Source organism: Rhopilema esculentum, chromosome 5 (assembly GCF_057945365.1).
Source record: "Rhopilema esculentum isolate cy_ngs chromosome 5, ASM5794536v1, whole genome shotgun sequence".
In the NCBI taxonomy this organism is placed as follows: Eukaryota; Metazoa; Cnidaria; class Scyphozoa; order Rhizostomeae; family Rhizostomatidae; genus Rhopilema; species Rhopilema esculentum.
In genome coordinates, this window is record NC_142819.1 from 10,521,096 (window position 1) to 10,534,706 (window position 13,611).

Below are 13,611 nucleotides of genomic sequence, written 5' to 3' on the forward strand. Positions count from 1 at the left end.
TATACATAGTGCTAGCAATGGAACACTGTCATAAAAATTTTAATATTCGAATAGACTCGTTAAAACACCTAAACCACCTGGGTAGCTCTTTCAAAACTGCAAGATTGTGAAAATCTAAATAAAACTAATGCGCTATAAAAATAAAGTTTAATGATCTAATTTTTTTCTGAACTTTGCAATGTTGTAAGAAGTGAACAAATAGCAAAAATCACCTTGTAATTTTCTATTTTTGCATCCTGATCTTCTAACAAAACTAATAAATCTTCATAATCTGCTTTTAACTGATCGTAATCTTCTTTTGATTTTGATTCGCCCTCTGATTCGTTATTGACGCCATTTTCTTCTAACTTCGATTCCTGAAAAAGATGACAAAGTTTCAATTGATAATATCAAAAGGTATTATTTGCATATAAGGAAGATAAAATATCTTTTTCAAAAAGAAATTATTTTCTTGATTCTTTAGTCACGCGAGAAAGTTAGATCTTTTCTTAAGGCTTCGGAAACGACTGCTAATGAGAGGCCTACAAAACCAATATTGACCAGAGGGAAACGATTTTAACAAGTTCCAATCTATAAACACCCGTAACCTTCTCGTCTTTTCAAAACAAAAGAATGCATGTACGCATGAATATATGTCTTACAAGAGACATTCTAGCTAACAACGCCAACCAGGGAGCCTTTGGGCTACAATAACAGTAAGTGAAAGGAACAGATGACAAGCTCTTAAACAGGAAGAGCTAAAAAGCACTCTAAAAACTTAGGGTGGGAAGGAAAAGTTATAATTCTCTTGGTCACGTTCCAGGGGTGAAAAAAAAAATAAACAAATTCAAAGATAAGCAGAGGGTAATGTGCAAATTTATCAAAAATTTGCAGCTCCTTCTTCTCGACCATGGCACAGTGCAACAAAACTCCAAAAATGCTTTGGTGATTATATCAAACTTATTTGGAAGAAGACAGGATCTGAGATGAGGTTGACTCATTGAGTTCTAGTTGAAAATCATAAAATACTTTCTAGAAGATGCCAGTTTTTATGGGATTACTTCAAAACACCCTTACTTAGGCGTGTAGGAAGCCCGACCCCGCGTATACACTGTTGGCTTAAGCAATATTACAGCCGTATTTTTGAAACACTTTGAGGATAAGGCCACTGACAAAAAAGAATGCTTTTAGAGACAAGAAGAGACAGAGATAACACTTTTCCATTCTCTAGCGGACTTTTTTCCCATTCAGAACACAAAAACAGTCCATCCAACGCACTTTCTTTGATGTACATAGGTATTTGGTCCCGGAAATAACGGAGAGCAAACTGCAAAGTAAAAGTATTCAGCAGATGACAGAATAACCGAAAAATGGTAAAAAATTAGAATACCTTTTGCTGGTTGAGCTGTTCATTCAACTTGCTATTTTCGTCCTGTAATGACTGCATTTGTCTTCTCATTTGATCCAACTCGATCATCGTTTGATTGTTCAATTGCTGGAATGTTTGCACGTTTGCATTTGCTTCTAGGGCCATGAATTCGTCAACAGTCGAATCGCTTCTTACCCTCAACATCTCACCTTTTACTGATTCGAGCTCACTTTCCTATGAGAAAAGTACATTGTTGTAACTTTTACACAAGATCAAATGTCTCAACAAATTATTCTGTCTTGCAAAGCAGTAATTTACTAAAATGCTATTAAAATCCTGGCCAGAACTTTCAACAGATCCCTCGGAGCAGTTCTGCTTTGCTTCAGTCAAACGCAGATAATACCGATCTTTTGAAAACCAGACAAAATAGTCCAACTTCTGTACAGTCCAACTTACAAGTACAAAACAGGGACTGAACTACAACAAAAGCTGTGATTAATACACTGAAAAATGAAGCCCTGAGAGCTACAAGCTACCAGCTGAAGTAAAGACAGAATAGATATATAATCACGTGAACATCATTAATTTTTCGTAGAGCATCAAAAAATAATTAGGGATGTTTCTAAAGAGGGTCACTGAGATGAAAAACTGGAAAAATATCTTGATTTGTTGCCGAAGTCCAATTTATGTGATGCTATTTTCATAAGGAATTATTTCGAGAAAGATCCGACTTATGCGATGAAAAGAGATGGCATTTATACAAAATGGACGGTGAATACAGATACACACTTTTTGTCTGTGATATGAACAACATGATTTGAATATATCAACCTAATGCAAGTCCTAACTACGCGAGTTTGACCTAATCGAGTCTGATTTCATGAACATGCTTGTCAGAATTCTTGATAGATTTTTCAGAAGCAAATTCACGCTGCTATAGAGAAAAACGCAAAAAACAAGTCTTGATGTTCTTAAACTTGAGAAAATGCATAAAGAAGAAAATCAAAAACTGTGAAACTTACAAGCTCTGCTATTTTTGTATCTTTGTTTTGTAATTCTTGTTTTAAAGGATTCAGCTGCGCTTGCAGTAAAGAGGCCTGGGTCTCACTCTCTCCAGTCTCCTCCGAAACACCTAAAATCGTCGGAAGATTATATGAAAATTTTTCAAGCAGTCTTGTGAACGAAGCTGGATATAAACAGCGAACAGATGAAATAACAGATTAGGCGAACTAATATAAAATAACACTAATAGTAAAGAAGATAAAACTTTGTCTTCGCACCTTTACTAAGTTCAATTTGTGCTCGGAGCTGGGTGAGTTCAACGGCCTGCTGTTGTAGTTGCCTTTCAGCCTGAAACAACAGAATCAGAGAGAATGAGCAACTAGATGCTACAAAACGCACATTAGAAAATGAACGGTTGAATGCAAAAACAAGAAAAATTGTTGAATGAATGCACAACAAATAGGAAAAAGAGAAAATTGAGCTTTTTACCTTATGCATACACTCAGTTATCATCTTTACACTGTTCTTAGATTAAGTTAAACGGACTAACCACGTGTAGGCAGGAAACGGATTTACTAATTTACTAACTCCCTTACCTTATTGTACTCTTCCTGAATTTCTGTGGATTTCGTTTTCAGAGACCGTAATTCTTTATCCTAGACAGACGAATTAAAATCACGGTTTATTTTCACACGCAGCGTGCCATGACGTTAAAATGGCTAAACAGATTGTAATTACAACCATGCAAAAAGGTTTTTGCGAAAAGAGTCATCAACGAATGTTAATGTTCATTATTAAATGAAGACAGCAAGAGACAAAAGTGCCACTTTTATCATTTGAGCAGAAAGGAGTCATACCTTTCGGGATCGATATCCCAACCAAATACTCCACTTAATTATGAAATGAATCTGACAAAAGCACTCGAGCAGAATCGTACCTGGTCTCTGATTAAAGCTTTGTACGACTCAATTATCGAATCATGCTCCTCGGAGAGTTTTGCTTTTCTTTGCTCTTCAATGGCAGCAGTGTCTTCATCCTGATCCGCTTGTAAAGCTTTGGTTATGCTGGCTAGAAGAGAAAATGAAGATGCTCTAATCTGCGAATAAATGTTGACACAAAATACCTACAAGAACTCAAAAATTATTAAGTTTTAGTTTAGTCAACTTGTTTTTTTTAATTTGATAGTTAACAAAACTTTTGACTTATCTTGGAGACTACAATTATGATATTAATTTTTGAGTTTATGTTTTCCTTATATAACAACAAAACAGTTTATCAAAAAATCCCACTCCCTTTCTATAGGTGTTAACTTATTGATCAAATCTGAAGAAAATGCTCCTAATCATTATCTGAATCTAAAGTGACCTCGTTCTCTGAATAAAAAAAATCTCTGAATTACAATGTCACCTCTATTTTAGAGTATGAAACCGAAAAGACAAATAACCCAAGCCTTTTTTTGAGGTTCGGCAAGGAAAAAGGTTGAATTACTATCAGGGTTCAATCGTGCAAACTGCCTATGGAAAGCGGAATCTGTTTGAAATATCAAAAGTTAAAGATGTCGAAAGGGTTAAACAGGGAGGGATAATTATACGGGGAAAAAATTCCTTGTCCAATTAAGAAAATTGCATATCAGCAGGCAGTTCATTTATTGGTGTCCAACAAGCACTCGAAATATGTGGTTCTGGCGAATTCTTGTCAAAAATGAGCTGCCAAAGAAATTCGAGATTTAGCATAGACACTATGACAATACCTTCTAGCTTTTTAAAAAGTTTGGTAAATTCATTATCGAACAGCAGTTGAGGTGCTGCAACTTGGATCTGAAAAAAATGACGAAAAACAAATCAAAATCAAAGTTTCTGAACATAGAGGCATCAAGATCAAATAATGTGAATAAAGGCCTGCTTGAGGGCTGTGTAATAAGTAAACTCTTGTATTCAATGTAGAAAACATATTTTGTGTCTTCTGCAGTGTATACACACGGCTCATCAAACTTGTAAAAACTTAAGAAGAGAGTGTTTGTAAATATGATTTAAGACTTCTTACTTAGAAATAATTTTTTGTCAAACATTAGTGAAATAGAAATTTTCGCTAAAAAGAGAAAGTATGTCCTTGAAGCGTGTTTCGCTCCAGGCTTCATACTTCAAAAAGTCTTGCAATTACTGGCTGTTATTTCATCAGACTTCCAAGCCTCTAATCGAAACCCCGATGTACCTGAGTCGATTTTACAGCACTTGTGAATTCTTCAGTCTTTGAAACATTGCTTATCTTTGCCATGAAATGTTCCAAATCAATTCTCGTCGTCACTGTCCTTTTTATATTATCTCTAAAACACAAAAACAGGATTACTTAACTCGGGGCACCTGCTTGCTTTCACATATTTGCAAAACTATTTTATTCTAAACTGCATGACACCATGGTCCTGTAGGTTTTCAACAAGTGGACGTTTTATAAAATCGAACTGACAAACTCAAGAGTTGCGCCTAACTTAAGGCCTCACAGAATCAAATTTAATAACAGCCAAAGAGCAACATTAAAAAATGTTTGCTTATCAAAAATGGCTCTATTCAACGAGTTGCATGCCTATCAGACAGCAAGATTAATCTTAAAAACCGATTCTTAAAAAATTACTGCCACGTGCAAACCTCTACTTTGTGAATTTATTTCCCTTGCATATCTTACCTTCAATTTGATATTACCTCATACTCAACATATGCATTTTAAGCATTTACACCAGAACTTTAAAACGATCACCATCTGCTTTCAAGCTAGAATTTCTTACTTCAGTGTGGAAAGGTGCCAGCCTAATTTACCCCTTTGCCACAGTTTCTTATAAATGGGCATGTGCAAATATTAACTTAACTTGGGTGAAATAACAATATGGAGATAGCAATTGTTAACTTAAAAAGCAAAAGGCAACAGCAAATAGAAAACTGAGAATTCTACTTACTTTGTGAATATTTCAACACTGTTATCGTTATAGACGATGAGCACGCCAATTAAAAGGGCAGAGAGCCCTTCCACAACGGAGAAGTCGTCATCGCTGTGACTTTCAACGCAAGAAATTAACTGATCAACATAATCAAGGCAAACACATCAAAAAATAGTATCCTTCATCACAACGACTGTAAATAACTACTTACTGGGAATCGAGAAAAGATAAATCACAGTATTTTCCCACGTTAGGCATCACATTGCAAGCAAAAGTTATCCAAATATAGAAGGGAAGATCTGACTCGTCAACAACGAATTAACTTATCATTAAATTAATGGCAAAGATCGTTAGTTTGGTAACTAGGGCGAGTAATGATTAAAATTGATGCAAACCTCTTATAGCCTTGCGGGGGTAAGCTTGTAAAGGGGAGGACAATAGCCTGTTGTTTAAAACAATGGAAAGTCGGGAGACTGGAAGGGTGATTGCCCCCTAATTAGAATGTTAAAAATCCCTTAAATTTCTACACACCTGGTAGCTTGAAAAACTGAAAAATATCAAGAAATGACCTGTAGAAAGGATACGAAAGGTATATTCGAAGGGCTCTGCAGGAAGTGAGACACGGCGAGGGGACAGTTATGCAGCCAGGTGCAAAGCAATGAAATTAAACCAGCTCTTGTCTGCACGCTGATGCCACTCTAGAGGAAAAATTATAAACGCTGACATTAAAGGCAACAGGATAAAAGTCTATTACAATAGATAGTCTATTTCAATATAATGTTTGCAAATAAAGTACTCATTCCTGGAGGATACTATCATAACAAGAGAACCTAAATAAAAAAGTGGATAACATAGAACAACAGTTGATGAGCCAAAACGAACTAAATCAAGTCTGCTGCCTCAATATCTTTGTGAATAATAAAAACCAATGATTTTTTTCCAAAAACACTTTTTAAAAACAACAATATTGCAAACAGATTGGTTAAGTGGTTTAGCATAACAGCCGAGAAGCTACAAAGTTCGAATCTTTGAATCTTTGCCTTAATTTGCCTTTGTTATTTGTCTTTATTTAAATTTGCATTCAAGATTTTTGTTGTTATGGACAAGACAAATATATTCTTGGGCGATGAGAAAAAGGTATGTTGTATACCTGAGAAAGAATGTTTGTACATTGCTGTAGAAGAGAGACTGGTGCACTACCTAGAATAAAAAAAAACAAATGAAGCCTTCTGGCACATTTAACACACAGGAAATCCCCAACCACATTAACGGACAAATCCCAGTAAGAAACATCTGCAAACAACGGAGGAACTCTGACTCAAACATTTCTCTATACGTTTAAAGAGTGAAGAAACAATTTCCAAAGGACTGACACCTTCTTAAACGGACATCTGCCTATATTACACAAGGCCGTGAACCTGGTGATCTAGTACTTCATGTTACAAAGATCTGATTCTAGGGCACAAAGGGCTGTATTGGGAAGTTGTGAGCAGATTTTTGACGAAACAGAAAAACGGTTTAACGAAGAACAAAGCATTGTGAGAAGAAGCATAATGTTTGAAAGAATGACAACTCAGTATAAAAGCCATTTGAGACATGGCACAGGAGAAGACGACAGAAGGAGACGAACAGAGGAACAGAAGTTGAAGAAGAAGAGACAAATCAGGTACATAAAAGAAAGGTGGAGGTCTAAGGTTGGTTTTACGGTAGTGAGGCTGTGTGGAATATTATAAAAAGAGTGAACAAGGACGGGGAGTCAGTTGCAAAGCAGGCTGTGGAGATAAAAAAACATTTTCAAAACTAGCTAGCAACTAATGTGTGAAAAAAATTACATCTCGCACCCAACTATGTTTCTTCGTAGCATAAAAAGGAAAATACAAACCTATTCCTGTAGCGAGTTGGACTCTTAGTAACTGCTCTTTTAAATCTTTGCCTCCCTTCATTGCATGTGCTAATGCAGTTGCCGCCGACCAATTTGAGAAAGGGTCAGTGCTAGAAAATAACAAGGTAAAGATTACGTCATTCTGCCCCGTGAGCCGGTTTATCTTTACATAACACCGGCGAATAAACTGAAGAAAACTGAAACTTTTATGTCTGTAACCGGCGAATCAGTTAATCGACACAAGCAAGTTAAGGACAAGAAAATTTCCAGTCATGCAATTCACAAAACATCACAAAATGAAGCCAAATCAGCACAAGGCTTTATATGGAAAGGTTTTGAAACATGCGATATTGTAATAAACTAAGATGAAATTAAAAAACAATGTCATGTACCTGAACAATCCAGCACAGAGAAGCTGTCCCGCGGTGATTACATTTGCTGAAAAACAAAACATTATTTGTCAAAGAAATGTGTCATACTTCACAAGAGTAGCAAAATTGAAGATACAGCTGGAGGTGAATAAAGATTTGTGCACGGATATCTGGAAGGAGAAATATGACTTGGTGTGCACACAGGTGAGTCTGAGAAACTAGACGCCTAGAAGCTGACCTATCGGAGACGACTTTGGCCAACAAGGTAGGAACGATAACAATATAAAGCCCTCAGTGGGACTCTCACCTTCAGCTGAAGAGGGCAGCAAAGTTGCTACGATCTGCGATTGGCCAACTTGATTCTTATATAAATAACACTGTAAAAAAGGATTTTTTGGGATCAAATAAATAAAACACTAATTTTAAATAAGAAACGTATTTGAAGTAATTTCATACGCAGAACTAATTTACCTTAGACGAATTCAAACTAAGAATTACTAATACTGACATACATATATTTCAGATATTTATACTGGTCTAATACATTTATTCAAGTAAGTAATCATAGGATGAAAAGGGCTTTTATAATTATCAATAACAGAAAACCTGTGACTAATATTTGAATACTTCTGACTCCATAAGCTATTTGACAGAGGTTGCATGAATCATGGGTAACAGGGATGTACAGGAGAGGTGGGTGAGGCAGGTGTGAAAATCTCTCTTGAAGAGGAAAAAAGCCACTCGTTGAAAGAACTGGTTTCATGGTTATGTATACGTACCTGGAAGCAATACAGCACAGCACAACGAAGTGAAAAAGGCTGCTTCTCGTTGACCATCGACATCAGCAAAACGACTATCGCCGATCTGGGTGATAAGAAAGATGAATCAATGAAAATCTCAGCGATAATTTCACGTGGAAATGGGGATTCCAGCAATTCTTTCATATTAAAATGGGGATTCCGGAAATTATTTCACGTGGCAGTGGGGATTTCAGCAGCAATTGTCTCAAGGTGCTGTCAGGTTTTGCGAAAAAGCATTCAGTAACATAATCAATTTGCTACTGTGGAAGTGAGTAAATTTGAGTCAATGTAGGCTACTGCTAGATAACAAGAGACAAACATTCTGAAAAATATAGGACATGGTTGAAAAACAGATCCTTGGATAGGCTCCGTCTTCTGATTGAGTCTGAGGCTGGTTTCACAGCGAGGCAAAGAACCGAAATCTTTGCTCCAGAATACTGCACAGAAATATTGCTAGACACAACATAGAAACTAAAAATAAAAATTCAGACGTCAACTATATAATAATTTAAAGATTGCAAGGTCTTTAACAGCTCTTGTGTCAGCAACTGTGGCCATTGATTTTTCGTCATTTATTCAAAAGTGGTACCTAAGCAACATGACAAAAATAATCATTCTAGAGAAATCACCTTGCTGCCGACCCGGGTGCCCCAACATCAGCAGTTACTTCTGCGAAAAATTCTTGATTTGCTTGATTACCCCGAATAACCTCGGCAACAGTGTTTACATTCTAAAAACGAGAAGATCAGTTAAAAACTAAATGCTGAAACAAAAAAGGAACGGTTTTTGTCGATTTGGTCATTACGATAGTCAAAATGGTCTTTAGCAAACATTGATCATTTTTCTGATCGCACCCTTAATAAGCAAAGTATTCATACGGTTTCATTTGTTGTTCTTACAGCTTCCTTAGTTTGAAGATGGCACAAAATAGCGGACACATAGCATACTGAGGCATATTTCGTCCGACACTCTTCAGAGTACATGCGTCGGATGACCGAAAGTAAGCAGAAAAGTTATATCCAGGCGTGGACCAAAACGAGATAAAGAAATCTTCAGTATGCTTTGTTTCCGCTATTTCATGCCATCTTCGAATTTTGCGCTACCAAAAATACATCTAGATCCCATAGTTAAAATATCTGGTTCTACCACGATTGTGACTGCACCACCAAGAGTCCTAACCCTGTAACCAAAACCAAAAAGGTCTTGACATTGACGATGCAACATGCAAGAAATTAAAAATCGAAATTACCTCTGTTAGTATTTCAGCAGGGATTCCACTTGACACCAACACTCCACATAGTATTTTTAACAGACCTGAAAATATATAAATTGGTTGCAAAATTGCACAAAGAAGCATACTGAAACTGCTTCGTAGGAAACTCATCTACATAAGTTAAGGCCAATAATGGCCCTAGGGTATATGGAGACATATACAAGGGAACATATACAAATCTAATATTCTATATAACGTAAAATGAATCAACAACTTTGGGATTAAATCTTACTTTATACGCCAATCTGCCAGAAATATCTGCCAAACTAACTGAGAGGAAGGGGAAATAAAATTAGTTGGTAAATATTTCCCTGCTGAGCTTGCCTCTCGTTATCAATACTGTTAATTTAAAGAAAACCTCTGCGTGTCTGCATAAATGACATTTACGCATAGAAGCCTATGAGCAAATGTGTCGTTATGTTTGGCGGTCTTAAATTAAGAGGTTAGCAATGGTTTCGGATATACGGGAAAAGAAAAAAATTATTGATGACAAAGGCGCCGGTGACCACGTACCACAGCTCTGCATGACCTTCTGGCTGCTCGATGTTGCCTGAACAGGATTACTTGGTGATACCAGAAGTCTTATCAGCTGAAGATAACAAGAAAAAAAGCAATATAAATACACATTATAAAGGTTTGTGGCGATCTCCCTCCCTCCTTCCCCTCCAACAATATTACCAACTTCCCGATCGAAGAGTATCAATAGAATGATGCTCAACTTTTCTAATGTCTCTTGATTACTTTCGAGAGATTTCATGCTTGTGGTCTCTGCTTTTCCGGTAGTGAGGTTTTGCAGAAACTACTTTTTGCTTTGGTTTTACGGAAATTGCTATGATTCGGGCATTTGTGATTATAGATCAGTTATCTCTGACCGGACATGCTAACCAGTACACAAACGATTATATAACATCTTTTCAGCGCCGTTCATAAACTTTACATAGTCTTAATAAACAACTATAAAGCGGATGATTTCTAAACATGGTCCTCTTGGTATTGTGAATATTTTTTTGAAGAGCCCAGCGAAGAACTTCCCAGGGTTTTGATGTGCAATATTTACAAAAAAGCTGCAAGATTTTATAATAACTGCTACTGAAACAAACATAATAAATTTTGGAAAGCTTTACCTGAAGCATCAGCAAAACATTGTTAACCTTTGGCTCTGACCATACTCTGTCTTCTATAAGGGGAAAAATGATTTTAAAGGGCGTTCTTTTCATCATATCAACAAGATTTACTAAACAACATCTTCATCTTCCTTTTAGGCCTAACTGGCTTAAATCAGTAACTGACAATCCAGGACCAGCCAGGGCCAGCATTCCAACCTGGATTCAAATTATTTGTAAACAACCTTGTTGAATACCTTATAGATTGTTAAACAGTTTTTAGAATTCTGTATACACTTTGTGCAACAAAAAGTATCAGTAATTGAAGTTATTCGATTGAGCAAAAACAACCAAAGCAACAGTAAACAAGACAGGGCCATTTTTTGCAACGCCATTTTTACTATCTTGGGGCTGCCAAATAAAAACTTATTTTGCAAACAACAATAAAAACCCGAATTCCAAATACCTGATGGCTCTCCGAAATCGAAAAAGTGTATCAGCTTTTGTATATAGCTGGAAAAGAAAGGAAAGTAGAATAAGGGGACTGGTGAATCAACACAAGTTTGAAAATGGGTTAAAATCTCCACAACTGTATTGACAAGGGTGTTACTGCGCAAGGTGCACGAAAGCCTAACGATAATCTTGACTATGTAACAATGAAAGCAAACATTAAAATTGTTTAGGTAAAAGGCAAAAAAAGCCAGAACTTATAAAAGCAAAAGTATTACCTTCCTTCTCTAAAGAAATTTTGGTTGGATACATTTGACTTGATAAGATTGTGCATTAAAATCAGGCAGTCTTCTGTAACCACACCTACAACGAGAAAGAGAAAAAGCTTCATTTTCTTTCTGATTCAACTTTGAAAACAATGTGATTATGATTTCGAGAGTATGGTCCTGCTCATAATCATTGCTGTGAACAATTTAAAAATTTTTAAAAGTAGTAATTTTTCAAAAAAAAACATTTAGGAAGTTGGGAATTTAGTGTAAATTGCTAAGAAAAAGTCTGAATTTAGGTACATGTGAAACATTGAAACCAGCAAATGTTATTGAACATTAACTTCCGATTGCCTTGGCTTCTTTGCTTCCAAAAAGGTTACAGGCCGTTTTCTAAGCATGGTGGCAGAAATGTTATCGGATAGGTAACAGCCTTAGCTTTGTTAAATTATCATAAAACCTTTTAAGGCCATGGACACATACTAAACTGGTTAAAGCCATTTGTCAATCACCTATTGGCCAAGAAAAAAAACGCATCAGTGGTATTTCGCTTATCGATTGGTCAATTTTGATCGATCTGTGACGTCATCCAGTTTAGTATCTGTTGCTTGCCTATAACGTCAAATCGATCAGAATGACTGTGAGCTGCAAATCTAATTTTTGCATGAATTTCAATTAAACACTATAATTTGTAAATCCCACTGATTGCAATGATCGCCAGAAGGAAAAGCTATTCCAATCAAAAATCGCAAAGAAACTATCAAACACTGTCAACCATAAAAAAGAAATGGTATTAAAATTTAGCAAATATTTGCAGAGATTAACTCCATCTGCATTCTAAAGCGTACCGTCTGAGAAGTTTAGCAGACATTTTTGGCAAGTTCTAAAAACCTTCTTCTTTTCACGTCTTAACACTTTCTCAAAATAGGTGAATACACACAATATTCCTTACCTCCGTCACTAAATCCCTCATCTGAAATTACTTCAAAAAGTCTGTCAAATGCGTTTTCGAAAGCAACAATTTTCTGTGAAGTAAGTGCAAAATTTAGTTGTGAAAACCAGAGCAAAGAATACAGCAAAGAGGGGATTCAAAGAGAAAGAAGATACTTCGCTATTCTAGTGATATGATCGCGTTAAGCGTGAAACTTAGAGAAGCAACTGAGAACCGTCCTGTTCTTTACACCAAATAGCGTGTACAGCTCTGCCTATAGTCGAGCACTTTGTGACAGACTGGTAAACAGTAATTATAATAAATTGTGATATTATAACAAAAAATAGACTCTAACTTAGGTGAGTCTAAAAATTCACTTGTTGTTTAGTGTATTAGAACAGTACCTGTTTTACTTACGTAATTGTTGCTATTTGTGTACACGTAAGACATCAAGGGACGAAAATGCGTGCTAGTGGACCTAAAACCAATCTACCTTCTAAATATATTCATTTTACTGACAAGGCTTCGCTCGTTATTCAATGAGGTATCGAAGCATCCAAGGTTTATAAAAACTATTTACAAACCTGGATCGCGGCATTCCCCTTTGTTAGCTGAATGAGAAGGAGCAGCCCCTGCAAAATAGAGTCAAGTGTCCAATAAGCAGTGTGAAACAGACCGACAAAAACTTCACCGGTGCATGGCATCTACCGTGAGAGGAAAGCCCAGATGTGTTTTTTCTCTAGAACGAAAGATCCACTAGAAGGTCTTGTGGATCTTGTGTAAGGTTTTTTTACTCCTTTCTCTACATAATTGTTCCCTCTCGGACATTTCTAAAAATGTTTAAGAATATTTTTGGTAAAGAAGGAAAATTAATCAAGGAAGTGTTTTCCTTAATTGAATTTTTAGCACAAAGTTGACGACAGTTTTAGTGGACAGTCTATTTAAAAACAGACATGCGCAGTGGGAATACCAGAATTATCCTGGTTTCCTGTCCAGGGAACACATAGGAAAAATATTCCAAACACAGCAGTTTTTTGCGATGCTTTTCATGGCAAAAAATTGTAAGATTCAAAATACAAACTTGATTTCCAGAGTTTTAAAGTAATACCTCTTTTAGCGATTCGATAACTTCAGATACAGATATTAACACTGAGCTTGAAAATCATAGCGAGTTGACTGAAATACACAGACGTAGGAACCAGTGGATGCGGGGGGGCGTGTGCCCCCTCTTCAAAAACAGAGGTAAAGAACCTATT

General features: G+C 36.3%; 1 protein-coding gene across 8 annotated transcripts in view; it reads right to left on the minus strand.

Moving 5' to 3' along the window:
• The window catches only part of LOC135690032 (general vesicular transport factor p115), a 72,424-nt gene that overhangs the window by 54,581 nt on the left and 4,232 nt on the right, over window positions 1-13,611 (minus strand). For all 8 annotated transcript variants that reach the window (XM_089108669.1, XM_089108673.1, XM_089108672.1 and 5 more), the window contains exons 7-29: window positions 12,940-12,987; window positions 12,377-12,449; window positions 11,437-11,521; window positions 11,175-11,221; window positions 10,730-10,782; window positions 10,119-10,194; window positions 9,582-9,646; window positions 8,962-9,062; window positions 8,312-8,396; window positions 7,840-7,909; window positions 7,554-7,599; window positions 7,162-7,271; window positions 6,430-6,479; window positions 5,864-5,977; window positions 5,298-5,416; window positions 4,562-4,673; window positions 4,101-4,167; window positions 3,288-3,418; window positions 2,947-3,006; window positions 2,629-2,698; window positions 2,371-2,480; window positions 1,370-1,582; window positions 213-356 (exon numbers count right to left, since the gene is read on the minus strand). In XM_089108669.1, the coding sequence (XP_088964795.1) occupies window positions 213-356; window positions 1,370-1,582; window positions 2,371-2,480; window positions 2,629-2,698; window positions 2,947-3,006; window positions 3,288-3,418; window positions 4,101-4,167; window positions 4,562-4,673; window positions 5,298-5,416; window positions 5,864-5,977; window positions 6,430-6,479; window positions 7,162-7,271; window positions 7,554-7,599; window positions 7,840-7,909; window positions 8,312-8,396; window positions 8,962-9,062; window positions 9,582-9,646; window positions 10,119-10,194; window positions 10,730-10,782; window positions 11,175-11,221; window positions 11,437-11,521; window positions 12,377-12,449; window positions 12,940-12,987 (2,049 nt within the window). The remainder of the gene's footprint in view (window positions 1-212; window positions 357-1,369; window positions 1,583-2,370; window positions 2,481-2,628; window positions 2,699-2,946; window positions 3,007-3,287; window positions 3,419-4,100; window positions 4,168-4,561; window positions 4,674-5,297; window positions 5,417-5,863; window positions 5,978-6,429; window positions 6,480-7,161; window positions 7,272-7,553; window positions 7,600-7,839; window positions 7,910-8,311; window positions 8,397-8,961; window positions 9,063-9,581; window positions 9,647-10,118; window positions 10,195-10,729; window positions 10,783-11,174; window positions 11,222-11,436; window positions 11,522-12,376; window positions 12,450-12,939; window positions 12,988-13,611) is intronic.